The sequence below is a fragment of the Electrona antarctica genome (assembly GCF_951216825.1).
Source record: "Electrona antarctica genome assembly, contig: scaffold_335, whole genome shotgun sequence".
NCBI classification, from domain to species: Eukaryota; Metazoa; Chordata; class Actinopteri; order Myctophiformes; family Myctophidae; genus Electrona; species Electrona antarctica.
Genome location: NW_027638208.1, coordinates 44,769 through 60,538, shown reverse-complemented (window position 1 = coordinate 60,538; position 15,770 = coordinate 44,769). Strand labels below are relative to the sequence as shown.

The following is a 15,770-nucleotide window of genomic DNA, read 5'->3' as shown; positions in this document are numbered from 1 at the left end:
TAGCGTGGTAACACCACACTGTCATGAAGACGCTAGCGTCGTAACACCACACTGTCATGAAGACGCTAGCGTCGTAACACCACACTGTCATGAAGACGCTAGCGTCGTAACACCACACTGTCATGAAGACGCTAGCTTCGTAACACCACACTGTCATGAAGACGCTAGCGCCGTAACACCACACTGTCATGAAGACGCTAGCGTCGTAACACCACACTGTCATGAAGACGCTAGCGTCGTAACACCACACTGTCATGAAGACGCTAGCGTCGTAACACCACACTGTCATGAAGACGCTAGCGTCGTAACACCACACTGTCATGAAGACGCTAGCGTCGTAACACCACACTGTCATGAAGACGCTAGCGTCGTAACACCACACTGTCATGAAGACGCTAGCTTCGTAACACCACACTGTCATGAAGACGCTAGCGTCGTAACACCACACTGTCATGAAGACGCTAGCGTCGTAACACCACACTGTCATGAAGACGCTAGCGTCGTAACACCACACTGTCATGAAGACGCTAGCGTCGTAACACCACACTGTCATGAAGACGCTAGCGTCGTAACACCACACTGCCATGAAGACGCTACGTCGTAACACCACACTGTCATGCTGCCATTTTGAATTATCCCTTTAGACACACCCCTTTTTCTCTTTTTTTTCTTTTTTTGTTTTTTAGATAGCAGTACAAGGAAAAAGTAAAACTTATATCTTTCACGGACTAAGTTATAACTGAACAAAAATATTTGGTACATTTTCAGCCTAATTCTTCCAAGAAGCCACAGGCTGTTTATCATTTATAAAACGTTGAAATGGCCGCGAACTACGAATAAAAATGTCACGTTGCGTGACTTTTTTTACGCAGTTAAAAATGCATCGTTTTCCTTGTCGTTTTCGACGAGTTATAAATGAGCCTTTTGGCTGTTTGAATTAAGCGAGCCGTGTTTTCGTTCCGAAGCGGCGAGCTCGTTTGATTGAAGCCAGCGAAACGTGGCGACTCCGCTGACGTTTCCGTCCGTAGCGTTGCGCTAACATTACGCTAACGTTAGCGTTACGCTACTTAACGGAACGTCCGGAGTCTGGGCGTTCCCCGGTCCCTACTTTGGTTTTTTATACGGCGGCGAGGTTATCTCATCGGCGACCCTGACGTAAAGTTCCCCTCTTGCTTTTTAGCTTTGTTTACGAGTGTCGTTCCGATCGAGCGTCGGAAATATATATCGTTTTTCCAGTCGGCCTCATCTTACGGAGCCGTGATATGCCGGCAGTAGCCATTTCGGACCACTAGAGGGAGCGAAACACAAGGAGGCGCTATTTATGCCCTGGGTTTCTAATGAAAGAGCATGATGGAACTTCCTGTTGGTTAATAAAGGTGCGTAAGAGACCATAGCGCCCCCTAGGGACAGGGACCATAGCGCCCCCTAGGGGACAGGGACCATAGCTCCCCCTAGGGACAGAGGCGATAGCGCCCCCAGGGATAGAGACCATAGCTCCCCCTAGGGGACAGAGACCATAGCGCCCCCTAGGGGACAGATACCATAGCTCCCCCTAGGGACAGAGACCATAGCTCCCCCTAGGGGATAGAGACCATAGCTCCCCCTAGGGGACAGAGGCGATAGCGCCCCCTAGGGACAGAGGCGATAGCGCCCCCTAGGGACAGAGTTCATAGCTCCCCCTAGGGACAGAGGCCATAGCTCCCCCTAGGGGATAGAGAACATAGCTCCCCCTGGGGATAGAGACCATAGCTCCCCCTGGGGATAGAGACCATAGCTCCCCCTAGGGGACAGAGACCATAGCTCCCCCTGGGGACAGAGACCATAGCTCCCCCTAGGGACAGAGACCATAGCTCCCCCTAGGGGATAGAGACCATAGCTCCCCCTAGGGGATAGAGACCATAGCTCCCCCTAGGGACAGAGGCGATAGCGCGCCCTAGGGACAGAGACCATAGCTCCCCCTGGGGACAGAGACCATAGCTCCCCCTGGGGACAGAGACCATAGCTCCCCCTAGGGACAGAGACCATAGCTCCCCCTAGGGGATAGAGACCATAGCTCCCCCTAGGGGACAGAGGCGATAGCGCCCCCTAGGGACAGAGGCGATAGCGCCCCCTAGGGACAGAGACCATAGCGCCCCCTAGGGACAGAGACCATAGCGCCCCCTAGGGGACAGAGACCATAGCGCCCCCTAGGGACAGAGGCGATAGCGCGCCCTAGGGACAGAGGCGATAGCGCCCCCTAGGGACAGAGGCGATAGCGCCCCCTGGGGACAGAGACCATAGCGCCCCCTAGGGACAGAGACCATAGCGCCCCCTGGGGACAGAGACCATAGCTCCCCCTAGGGACAGAGACCATAGCTCCCCCTGGGGACAGAGACCATAGCTCCCCCTGTGGACAGAGACCATAGCTCCCCCTGGGGACAGAGACCATAGCGCCCCCTGGGGACAGAGACCATAGCTCCCCCTAGGGACAGAGACCATAGCTCCCCCTGGGGACAGAGACCATAGCTCCCCCTAGGGACAGAGACCATAGCTCCCCCTAGGGGACAGAGACCATAGCTCCCCCTGTGGACAGAAACCATAGCTCCCCCTGGGGACAGAGACCATAGCGCCCCCTGGGGACAGAGACCATAGCTCCCCCTAGGGACAGAGACCATAGCTCCCCCTGGGGACAGAGACCATAGCTCCCCCTAGGGACAGAGACCATAGCTCCCCCTGGGGACAGAGACCATAGCTCCCCCTAGGGGACAGAGACCATAGCTCCCCCTAGGGGACAGAGGCGATAGCGCCCCCTGGGGGATTATCTACAAACATTGATGATGAATTTATTATTTTTTTGTTTCAAGCAGAGGAGTTAAGAGGATGCGGCCTGATGATGTCACATCCTGTTTGTTTACATTCCATAAATGATGATGATGATGGTGGTTCATGATTGGTCATTTACTGTACAGTGGGAGGGGTTTAGAGATGGGTCCCGCCCCCCAGCTCAACTTAACTCTTTAATGGTCGCAATTACATCATAAATACATAATGGGGGCGGGGCTTGGTGGGAGGGGCAAAATAAAGCGTTTGGGTGTGTGTGGGGGGGGGGGGGGGGGGGGGGGGGAGTGACCCGTAGAGCAGCCAGCCAGCCAGCCAATGGCGCGCCTCAGTTGGGTGGGCGTGACCCGTGGAGCAGCCAGCCAGCCAATTGCGCACCTCCTCAGTTCATCTGTTCAAAGAACTTGTAGGTCGGGTTCTCGTAGCCGTGGTTCTGCATCTTGTTGAGCTGACGTTCCTCTGGGGTCAACATGGGGTCAACCTGCTACGCACGCACGCACGCACGCACGCACGCACGCACGCACGCACGCACGCACGCACGCACGCACGCACGCACACACACACACACACACACACACACAGACACACACACACACAGACACGGGTCACATTGTTATAGAGCAGTGGTGTTCAACCAGTGGTCCGGGGACCACCGGTGGTCCTTCAGGGGGTTCCAGGTGGTCCCCATGCAGCTAAATGATGGAGAGCTGGTAACCAAATGGACCCTTATAGATATTAAACTCTTGAGAGTGTAACATTAAACCAACACTCTAAAAGAGTTAAATTATTGTGATTTTATGACGGTGATATTACCTCTAAGATCCCATGGCTGGGGAATAAAAGATGATTTTTACCTCTAAGATCCCATGGCTGGGAAATAAAAGATGATTTTTTTTTTTACCTCTAAGATCCCATGGCTGGGGAATAAAAGGTGATTTTTACCTCTAAGATCCCATGGCTGGGAAATAAAAGATGATTTTTACCTCTAAGATCCCATGGCTCCCATGGCTAGGGATGTAGCTGACTACTTTTTAGAGGTACAGAACTTTGTAAAGTGGTGTGATGACAACCACCTTATTCAGGAGATGGTGTTTGACCCCAAGAGTATTGGTGATCACAGGCCTGTGGTCATCCATGACTCGACCATCTCACAGGTCCCCTCATATAAATACTTGGGGATCTGTATTGACAACACACTAACTTGGAATACACATGTTGACAGTCTCTGTAGTAAACTACAGCAAAGACTGCACTTCCTTTGGCGTCACAGGGTTCATGGTGTTGACCAAAGATTTATGTTAGTGTTCTATCGAGCAGTCTTGGAAAGCCTGGTCAGGTTTGGCATCACAGTTTGGTTCGGTAATCTCTCAGTGCAACTGAGGTCCAAATTGTTCAGATTGGTGCAGACTGCAGGGGAGATCATAGGGGTAAGACAACTCCCCTCTCTGCAGTCTATTTATGAGCAGGCTACATTAAAACAGATCATAGGGGTAAGACAACTCCCCTCTCTGCAGTCTATTTATGAGCAGGCTACATTAAAACAGATCGTAGGGGTAAGACAACTCCCCTCTCTGCAGTCTATTTATGAGCAGGCTACATTAAAACAGATCGTAGGGGTAAGACAACTCCCCTCTCTGCAGTCTATTTATGAGCAGGCTACATTAAAACAGATCATAGGGGTAAGACAACTCCCCTCTCTGCAGTCTATTTATGAGCAGGCTACATTAAAACAGATCATAGGGGTAAGACAACTCCCCTCTCTGCAGTCTATTTATGAGCAGGCTACATTAAAACAGGCTCAAAAAATCGTCAGTGATGTTACCCATGTTTTAAATGGCGAGTTTGTACTTCTGCCCTCTGGGAGAAGATACAAAGAACCAAAGTGGAAGTACATCAGATTTAAAAAATCGTTTGTACCAGCATCAACTAAGATGTTGAACGAGGCTCTGAAACAGCGGTAACTGTGTGAGGTTAGATTATCCACATCATGTGTGCAATTGTGTAATGTTGTGTCTTCCTCTGTAATGTATTTTTGTTTGTCATTGATGTTTTATGTGTGGCTGTAGCTGGGGTGAAAGCCCAAGACAAATTTCCCTTGTGGACAATAAAGTTTACCTTGACCTTGACCTTGGTGGCTGAAGATCCCATGGCTGGGGAATAAAAGGTGATTTTACCTCTAAGATCCCATGGCTGGGGAATAAAAGGTGATTTTACCTCTAAGATCCCATGGCTGTGGAATAAACGGTGATTTTACCTCTAAGCATGGCTGGGGAATAAAAGGTGATTTTTACCTCAACGATCCCATGGCTGATGGTGCCGTAGGGCTTCCTGCGGACCAATAGCAGGCTGATCACCATCACCATGGCGATCGCCACGGCGACTACCAGCAGCCCCACCATTGCGCCGCGGTTGAACGTCTCCAGGGCGTCCGGTTGCTATGGAAACCACAGGAAACAGGGGGGGGGGGGGGGGGGGGGGGGTTGAAATTAAACGGGTTGAGAATCACTACGGACGGACAGAGTGAAACATACTCTCTCCCCGCCTTCGTCCTGGTGGAGACAATAATAATAACAATAACAATATCAATAACAACAATAACAACAATAACAATAACAATAATAAATCTAGAACTCACCAGTTCATCTCTCTGGATCTCTGGAGTTTTATAAACCAGCTGTTTGAGTTCCACTGAGCTGTTGCTCTGACAGGGACACAAACAATATCATTTTATTGTGCTGTGTTGAACACACACAGCTTAACGTCATGTCTGTGTTGTTGAACACACACACAGCTTAACATCATGGCTGTGTTGTTGAACACACACACACACAGCTTAACGTCATGGCTGTGTTGTTGAACACACACACACAGCTTAACGTCATGGCTGTGTTGTTGAACACACACACACATTAACGTCATGGCTGTGTTGTTGAACACACACAGCTTAATATCATGGCTGTGTTGTTGAACACACACACAGCTTAACGTCATGGCTGTGTTGTTGAACACAGACACAGCTTAACGTCATGGCTGTGTTGTTGAACACACACAGCTTAACGTCATGGCTGTGTTGTTGAACACAGACACAGCCTAACGTCATGGCTGTGTTGTTGAACACACAAAGCTTAACGTCATGGCTGTGTTGTTGAACACACACACAGCTTAAAGTCATGGCTGTGTTGTTGAACACACACAGCTTAATGTCATGGCTGTGTTGTTGAACACACACAGCTTAATGTCATGGCTGTGTTGTTGAACACACACACAGCTTAACGTCATGGCTGTGTTGTTGAACACACACACAGCTTAACGTCATGGCTGTGTTGTTGAACATGAACACACACAGCTTAACGTCATGGCTGTGTTGTTGAACGCACACACAGCTTAACGTCATGGCTGTGTTGTTGAACACACACACAGCTTAACGTCATGGCTGTGTTGTTGAACACACACACACACACACACAGCTTAACGTCATGGCTGTGTTGTTGAACACACACACAGCTTAATGTCATGGCTGTGTTGTTGAACACACACAGCTTAATGTCATGGCTGTGTTGTTGAACACACACACAGCTTAACGTCATGGCTGTGTTGTTGAACACACACAAAGCTTAATGTCATGGCTGTGTTGTTGAACACACACACAGCTTAACGTCATGGCTGTGTTGTTGAACACACACACACAGCTTAACGTCATGGCTGTGTTGTTGAACACACACACAGCTTAATGTCATGGCTGTGTTGTTGAACACACACACAGCTTAACGTCATGGCTGTGTTGTTGAACACACACACAGCTTAACGTCAGGAAAGTTACACGACTGACCCACCCAGGTGATGACAATAATGCTATGTAGTCTGACCGTGAAACGTCAGTGACATCATGTTGTAGTTTTAGTAAAAACAGAGAGATGTGTTTGGGTGAGCGGTTCTTCTCTCGTTATAAAGTGCGATCATATTATTCTTACCTTGTCCTCGTATTCGTAGGTGGGCCCTCTCTCTGAGGTGGGGTAGTCGTAGTCTGTGACAGGTGCTGACGCCACTGAGCATAGAACAACAACACAGTTTAACTCTGATGCCACTGAATATAGAACAACACAGATTAACTCTGACGCCACTGAATATAGAACAACAACACAGTTTAACTCTGATGCCACTGAATATAGAACAACACAGATTAACTCTGACGGCACTGAATATAGAACAACAACACAGTTTAACTCTGATGCCACTGAATATAGAACAACACAGATTAACTCTGACGCCACTGAGCATAGAACAACACAGATTAACTCTGACGCCACTGAGCATAGAACAACACAGATTAACTCTGACGCCACTGAGCATAGAACAACACAGATTAACTCTGATGCCACTGAGCATAGAACAACACAGATTAACTCTGATGCCACTGAGCATAGAACAACACAGATTAACTCTGACGCCACTGAGCATAGAACAACACAGATTAACTCTGATGCCACTGAGCATAGAGAACAACATGAATCACTTTAACTGTAATTTACATGATGAGAACAACAACACAGTTTAACTCTAATTTACATGATGAGAACAACAACCAGGGTTGGGAAGGTTACTTTTAAAAAGTAATCCCCTACAGTTACAAGTTACTTGCTATAAATTGTAGTCAGTAACGTAATCCGAGTACCACAATTTAAAAAGTAACGGGTTACTTTCAGTTACTTTTGGATTACTTTTAAGCAAACCTCTATTTAATTACATAAAACAAGTTTTACCATTGATAACCAGAGCAGAATGTTTAGCCTATATAAAATTAAGAAAAAACTACAGAAATATTGTTAAATCAGTGGTTCTCAACCTTTTTACAAGTACCACCTCAGAAAATATTTGGCTCTCAAGTACCACCATTATGATTCATGTTAAAATGTACTCCTATTTGGCTAGGCACAGGTTTGCACAAAAGGCAAATTAATTCCTAATCATTATAATAATAATTCCTAATCATTATAATACATATACAAATATAAATAATATATGTATACAGCCAAATTAAGGCATGCTGTACAAATTGGTAGGCCTATTGAGGAAAAATGGTTCTCCCATGACAGAGTGCAGACACAGACAGGCAGGCAAGCAAGCAGGCAGATATGACGCGCGCCGCACACACACACACACACACACACACACACACACACACACACACACACACACACACACACACACACACACACACACACACACACACACACACACACACACAATCTCACTACCCACGGCCACCCGTGTCCCCGCGTCCAGAGGCTCCACACCCCGCCTCCTCTTGTCCCCGCGGTTACAGAGCTGTCAGTGTCCGCTGGCTACAGATCACGCTATAAAATATAATATAATATAAATATGGTATATGGGGACTGGAGACAGTGGAGAGTTAGATTCTGACGGCGGGGAAAACCATTGGTGCTGCTGGGGGACCGACGCGAGCGCGCTGCTCGTGTGCCCACAGTGCATGCTGCATGGGCAGCAGCAGCGACACAGCGCACTGGTGATCATTTATCATGCGTAATCGACTGATTATTTTATTGTTTGGTGTTTTAACTTATTTGAAGCCCTAAGATTGATGAGGGGAAGGGGAGAATGTAACCAAGCCTGTAACCCCCGTTACTATACCTCCGTTACTGTAATCCAGATTACACATTTTAAAATGTACTCTAAGACGTTACAGTTACCGGTTTTTTGTACTCTGATTACGTAACGGCGTTACATGTAATCCGTTACTTCCCAACCCTGACAACAACACAGTTTAACTCTAGGTGCTGAAGACACTGAACAGAAACACGACAGACTTTAACTATAACTTATAAGACAGACCATGTGCTGAACGTAGAAAAACGTGACATCAGCATACAATAAATTCACAACTCCATGACATTTATTTAGTTTGTACTGTATCTCAACTGAATCATAGATCTGTATCACAGTAATCACAGACATCACAGTAATCACAGGCTCGGCACAGGTCCATCCTCTAGTGGATGTATTCTATCCAACTCACCTTTCTTATTGGGCTGAGGCTCTGTGGAGAGGAGAGGAGATAATTACAACAAACTATCATAATATGCATTCGAGTGCGTGTGTGCGTGTGTGTGCATGTATGTACGCACCAACAGGAACAGGGTAGGGTCTGTTCTTCCAGGCTCTCTCCTCCTCCTCCTCGTCATCTTTCTCCTCCTGGCTCTCGGCGGGGAGCAGCTCCTCCGTGGTGCGTGTCTCCGAGAAGGAGGTGGTCATCAGGGAGGAGACGTCCCCCCTCTGCTCCTTCACTAGCTCCTCTATGAGGAGGAGACACAGTTAATGTTCTGCTCCTTCACTAGCTCCTCTATGAGGAGGAGACACAGTTAATGTTCTGCTCCTTCACTAGCTCCTCTATGAGGAGGAGACACAGTTAATGTTCTGCTCCTTCACTAGCTCCTCTATGAGGAGGAGACACAGTTAATGTTCTGCTCCTTCACTAGCTCCTCTGTAAGGAGGAGACATGATTCATGTTCTGCTCCTTCACTATGGACGTGAGGGACACATACATCATGTCTTCATGTCAGATATATAATACGAGGACACACTGTTCGTCTGTCTTCATATAAGACATAATATGAAGACACACTTACATCGTGTCTCCATACAATTCATAATACGAGGACCCAGACTTACGTATGTCTTCGTGCAGCTCTTCGGCGAGCACAGGAACCTTGTAGAGCAGAGCCAGACTCTGGTTCATCCTCTCCTCGATGACGTGAAGGTGAGTGTAGACCTGGAATTATAACATTAATGACATGAAGGTGAGTGTACACCTGGAATTAATCACATTAATTAATGACGTGAAGGTGAGTGTAGACCTGGAATTATACCATTAATGACATGAAGGTGAGTGTAGACCTGGAATTATAACATTAATGACATGAAGGTGAGTGTAGACCTGGAATTATAACATTAATGACATGAAGGTGAGTGTACACCTGGAATTAATCACATTAATTAATGACGTGAAGGTGAGTGTAGACCTGGAATTAATCACATTAATTAATGACATGAAGGTGAGTGTACACCTGGAATTAATCACATTAATTAATGACGTGAAGGTGAGTGTACACCTGGAATTAATCACATGAATTAATGACATGAAGGTGAGTGTACACCTGGAATTAATCAAATTAATTAATGACGTGAAGGTGAGTGTACACCTGGAATTAATCACATGAATTACATGAAGGTGAGTGTACACCTGGAATTAATCACATGAATTAATGACATGAAGGTGAGTGTACACCTGGAATTAATCAAATTAATTAATGACGTGAAGGTGAGTGTACACCTGGAATTAATCACATGAATTACATGAAGGTGAGTGTACACCTGTAATTAATAACATTAATTAATGACGTGAAGGTGAGTGTACACCTGTAGTGTAAGTGTAGAGGATACATCACCTCTCTGCTAGTGTAAGTAGAGGATACATCACCTCTCTGTTAGTGTAAGTAGAGGATACATCACCTCTCTGCTAGTGTAAGTGTAGAGGATACATCACCTCTCTGCTAGTGTAAGTAGAGGATACATCACCTCTCTGCTAGTGTAAGTAGAGGATACATCACCTCTCTGTTAGTGTAAGTAGAGGATACATCACCTCTCTGCTAGTGTAAGTAGAGGATACATCAGCTCTCTGCTAGTGTAAGTAGAGGATACATCACCTCTCTGTTAGTGTAAGTAGAGAGGATACATCACCTCTCTGCTAGTGTAAGTAGAGGATACATCACCTCTCTGCTAGTGTAAGTAGAGGATACATCACCTCTCTGTTAGTGTAAGTAGAGGATACATCACCTCTCTGCTAGTGTAAGTGTAGAGGATACATCACCTCTCTGTTAGTGTAAGTAGAGGATACATCACCTCGCTGCTAGTGTAAGTAGAGGATACATCACCTCTCTGTTAGTGTAAGTAGAGAGGATACATCACCTCTCTGCTAGTGTAAGTAGAGGATACATCACCTCTCTGCTAGTGTAAGTAGAGGACACATCACCTCTCTGTTAGTGTAAGTAGAGGATACATCACCTCGCTGCTAGTGTAAGTGTAGAGGATACATCACCTCTCTGTTAGTGTAAGTAGAGGATACATCACCTCTCTGCTAGTGTAAGTGTAGAGGATACATCACCTCTCTGCTAGTGTAAGTAGAGGATACATCACCTCTCTGCTAGTGTAAGTAGAGGTTACATCACCTCTCTGCTAGTGTAAGTAGAGGATACATCACCTCTCTGCTAGTGTAAGTAGAGGATACATCACCTCTCTGTTAGTGTAAGTAGAGGATACATCACCTCTCTGCTAGTGTAAGTAGAGGATACATCACCTCTCTGCTAGTGTAAGTAGAGGATACATCACCTCTCTGCTAGTGTAAGTAGAGGATACATCACCTCTCTGTTAGTGTAAGTAGAGGATACATCACCTCTCTGTTAGTGTAAGTAGAGGATACATCACCTCTCTGCTAGTGTAAGTAGAGGATACATCACCTCTCTGCTAGTGTAAGTAGAGGATACATCACCTCTCTGCTAGTGTAAGTGTAGAGGATACATCACCTCTCTGCTAGTGTAAGTGTAGAGGATACATCACCTCTCTGCTAGTGTAAGTGTAGAGGATACATCACCTCTCTGTTAGTGTAAGTGTAGAGGATACATCACCTCTCTGCTAGTGTAAGTAGAGGATACATCACCTCTCTGCTAGTGTAAGTAGAGGATACATCACCTCTCTGCTAGTGTAAGTGTAGAGGATACATCACCTCTCTGTTAGTGTAAGTAGAGGATACATCACCTCTCTGCTAGTGTAAGTGTAGAGGATACATCACCTCTCTGCTAGTGTAAGTGTAGAGGATACATCACCTCTCTGTTAGTGTAAGTAGAGGATACATCACCTCTCTGCTAGTGTAAGTGTAGAGGATACATCACCTCGCTGCTAGTGTAAGTAGAGGATACATCACCTCTCTGTTAGTGTAAGTAGAGGATACATCACCTCTCTGTTAGTGTAAGTAGAGGATACATCACCTCTCTGCTAGTGTAAGTGTAGAGGATACATCACCTCTCTGCTAGTGTAAGTGTAGAGGATACATCACCTCTCTGTTAGTGTAAGTAGAGGATACATCACCTCTCTGTTAGTGTAAGTAGAGGATACATCACCTCTCTGCTAGTGTAAGTGTAGAGGATACATCACCTCTCTGCTAGTGTAAGTAGAGGATACATCACCTCTCTGCTAGTGTAAGTAGAGGATACATCACCTCTCTGCTAGTGTAAGTAGAGGATACATCACCTCTCTGTTAGTGTAAGTAGAGGATACATCACCTCTCTGTTAGTGTAAGTAGAGGATACATCACCTCTCTGTTAGTGTAAGTAGAGGATACATCACCTCTCTGTTAGTGTAAGTAGAGAGGATACATCACCTCTCTGTTAGTGTAAGTAGAGGATACATCACCTCTCTGTTAGTGTAAGTAGAGGATACATCACCTCTCTGCTAGTGTAAGTGTAGAGGATACATCACCTCTCTGCTAGTGTAAGTAGAGGATACATCACCTCTCTGTTAGTGTAAGTAGAGGATACATCACCTCTCTGTTAGTGTAAGTAGAGGATACATCACCTCTCTGCTAGTGTAAGTAGAGGATACATCACCTCTCTGCTAGTGTAAGTAGAGGATACATCACCTCTCTGTTAGTGTAAGTAGAGGATACATCACCTCTCTGTTAGTGTAAGTAGAGGATACATCACCTCTCTGCTAGTGTAAGTGTAGAGGATACATCACCTCTCTGCTAGTGTAAGTAGAGGATACATCACCTCGCTGCTAGTGTAAGTAGAGGATACATCACCTCTCTGTTAGTGTAAGTAGAGGATACATCACCTCTCTGCTAGTGTAAGTAGAGGATACATCACCTCTCTGCTAGTGTAAGTAGAGGATACATCACCTCTCTGTTAGTGTAAGTAGAGGATACATCACCTCTCTGTTAGTGTAAGTAGAGGATACATCACCTCTCTGCTAGTGTAAGTAGAGGATACATCACCTCTCTGCTAGTGTAAGTGTAGAGGATACATCACCTCTCTGCTAGTGTAAGTAGAGGATACATCACCTCTCTGCTAGTGTAAGTAGAGGATACATCACCTCTCTGCTAGTGTAAGTAGAGGATACATCACCTCTCTGCTAGTGTAAGTAGAGGATACATCACCTCTCTGTTAGTGTAAGTAGAGGATACATCACCTCTCTGCTAGTGTAAGTAGAGGATACATCACCTCTCTGCTAGTGTAAGTAGAGGATACATCACCTCTCTGTTAGTGTAAGTAGAGGATACATCACCTCTCTGCTAGTGTAAGTAGAGGATACATCACCTCTCTGTTAGTGTAAGTAGAGGATACATCACCTCTCTGCTAGTGTAAGTAGAGGATACATCACCTCTCTGCTAGTGTAAGTAGAGGATACATCACCTCTCTGTTAGTGTAAGTAGAGGATACATCACCTCTCTGCTAGTGTAAGTAGAGGATACATCACCTCTCTGCTAGTGTACAATTTACAATTTACAATTTAGGCATTTAGCAGACGCTCTTAATCCAGAGCGACTTACAATAAGCAAGAACAAAAAGCATGGGAATACATCACATATGTAAAAAATGGATTTATCGCGAAACATGCGTAAGCTAAGAACGTGACTAGAACATATCTATATAATGACACTATATATATAAACTATAACTAGAACATATCTATATAATGACACTATACATATAAACTACACATATATGCTATACTATGCTGTACATATATACTATGAAGTGCTATGACTACATACAATGCACTTATTGTGCTGTCTACATGACATGCTATAAGTCTGTTTCAAATGCTATATAAGTCTAAGAAGTGCTGTCTAAGGGGGGTAGGGTAAGTGCTATGGGCCATGATGGAGTCTGAAAAGGTGGGTTTTCAGACTACGGCGGAAGATCGGGAGTGATGCTGCAGTTCTGATTGCAACGGGAAGTGCATTCTACAGTTTTGGGGCCAGAAGGGAGAAGAGTGTAAGTAGAGGATACATCACCTCTCTGCTAGTGTAAGTAGAGGATACATCACCTCTCTGTTAGTGTAAGTAGAGGATACATCACCTCTCTGCTAGTGTAAGTAGAGAGGATACATCACCTCTCTGTTAGTGTAAGTAGAGGATACATCACCTCTCTGTTAGTGTAAGTAGAGGATACATCACCTCTCTGCTAGTGTAAGTAGAGGATACATCACCTCTCTGCTAGTGTAAGTAGAGGATACATCACCTCTCTGCTAGTGTAAGTAGAGGATACATCACCTCTCTGCTAGTGTAAGTAGAGGATACATCACCTCTCTGTTAGTGTAAATAGAGGATACATCACCTCTCTGTTAGTGTAAGTAGAGGATACATCACCTCTCTGTTAGTGTAAGTAGAGGATACATCACCTCTCTGCTAGTGTAAGTAGAGGATACATCACCTCTCTGCTAGTGTAAGTAGAGGATACATCACCTCTCTGCTAGTGTAAGTAGAGGATACATCACCTCTCTGCTAGTGTAAGTAGAGGATACATCACCTCTCTGCTAGTGTAAGTAGAGGATACATCACCTCTCTGCTAGTGTAAGTAGAGGATACATCACCTCTCTGCTAGTGTCTGAACTCCGGTTTAAACTACGCAGTAAACTACATTATAAATAAACAAGGCTATTAAACACACCTGGAACTTCATCTGCTCAGCCTTCCATGTTTGGTCCACAGCCTCGATGTGTTGGTAGTGTCTGAGCTCTGATATAACTACAGTAATAACTACAGTATGAACTACAGACCTGGAACTTCATCTGCTCAGCCTTCGTAGGGTCCACGGCCTCGATGTGTTGGTAGTGTCTGAGCGTGTGTCGGCGATCCTTCTGCTCTGCTGCCATGTAGCGCTTCAGAGCCTGCAGTACCCGCTCCGGCTGCAAGAGGGCAGTGTGGGGTCAGTCACCGTGCACCTTATATTTCACATTGTGAGCTTGTAGAACTGTTCAAGCTACAAGACAGTGTTGCCAAGTCTTGTCATTATAAGCTACATTTGGACTTGTTTATCTGTAAAGTTGCTTTCAAATATTGGAGGTCCTTGACATGAACATGTTTGAGAACCACTGCTCTAAAACAACATTGGACAATAAAGTTTGATAGCCAGACCTATGGTTGCTTAGTTTAGACTTATTGTCTCATAGACCTGCATGGTTGCTTGTTTCTCTCTCACAGTCACAGTCTGGCAACCCTGGCCAAAGCTAGTAGTAGCAGTAGTGGTGCTTGTTTTGGTTTAGCTTAGCACAACGGCTAGCAGGATGCAGCTAGCATGCTGCTGCCATCATGAATAACAGGATTTAACACAGTTTTCTGTCCCAGAACTAGTGGATATGTGTGGCTGTTCCTCTGTCTTCTATAGTTAGTAGAACTTGTGGATATGTGTGGCTGTTCCTCTGTCTTCTCTAGTAAGTAGAACAAAGTACTTCTAACGTGTTGCTGTTTACTGTCCAGTCGCACATGCACCTCTCGTCATATTATAGTCATCAAAGAGAGCTGGTTAAACTCGTCTGCGTCAATCTTGTTCTGACATTTGTTTTTGTTTAGCCTGTCTGTCAACGTCAGGTATTGGTCCTCAAAAAAGGTGCGTCGTCATTTACGTTATCGTCATGTGGCTTGTTACATGTGGGGGTGTGGCCTGTTACCTGTGGGGTGTGGTCTGTTTACCTGTGGGGGTATGGCTAGTTTTTACCTGTGGGGGTGTGGTCTGTTACCTGTGGGGGTGTGTTTACCTGTGGGGGTGTGGCCTGGTACCTGTGGGGGTGTGTTTACCTGTGGGGGTGTGGCCTGGTACCTGTGGGGGTGTGTTTACCTGTGGGGGTGTGTTTACCTGTGGGGGTGTGGCCTGGTACCTGTG

General features: G+C 45.7%; 1 protein-coding gene across 1 annotated transcript in view; it reads right to left on the bottom strand.

Moving 5' to 3' along the window:
* Window positions 1-3,199: 3,199 nt before the first annotated feature.
* The window catches only part of aplp1 (amyloid beta (A4) precursor-like protein 1), a gene marked incomplete at both ends in the record, with an annotated part of 36,056 nt that continues 23,485 nt past the window's right edge, over window positions 3,200-15,770 (bottom strand). Inside the window, 8 exons of the mRNA XM_079531161.1 lie at window positions 3,200-3,301; window positions 5,109-5,252; window positions 5,453-5,518; window positions 6,789-6,862; window positions 8,852-8,872; window positions 8,961-9,128; window positions 9,505-9,604; window positions 14,668-14,796. Of these exons, the coding sequence (XP_079387287.1) occupies window positions 3,200-3,301; window positions 5,109-5,252; window positions 5,453-5,518; window positions 6,789-6,862; window positions 8,852-8,872; window positions 8,961-9,128; window positions 9,505-9,604; window positions 14,668-14,796 (804 nt within the window). The remainder of the gene's footprint in view (window positions 3,302-5,108; window positions 5,253-5,452; window positions 5,519-6,788; window positions 6,863-8,851; window positions 8,873-8,960; window positions 9,129-9,504; window positions 9,605-14,667; window positions 14,797-15,770) is intronic.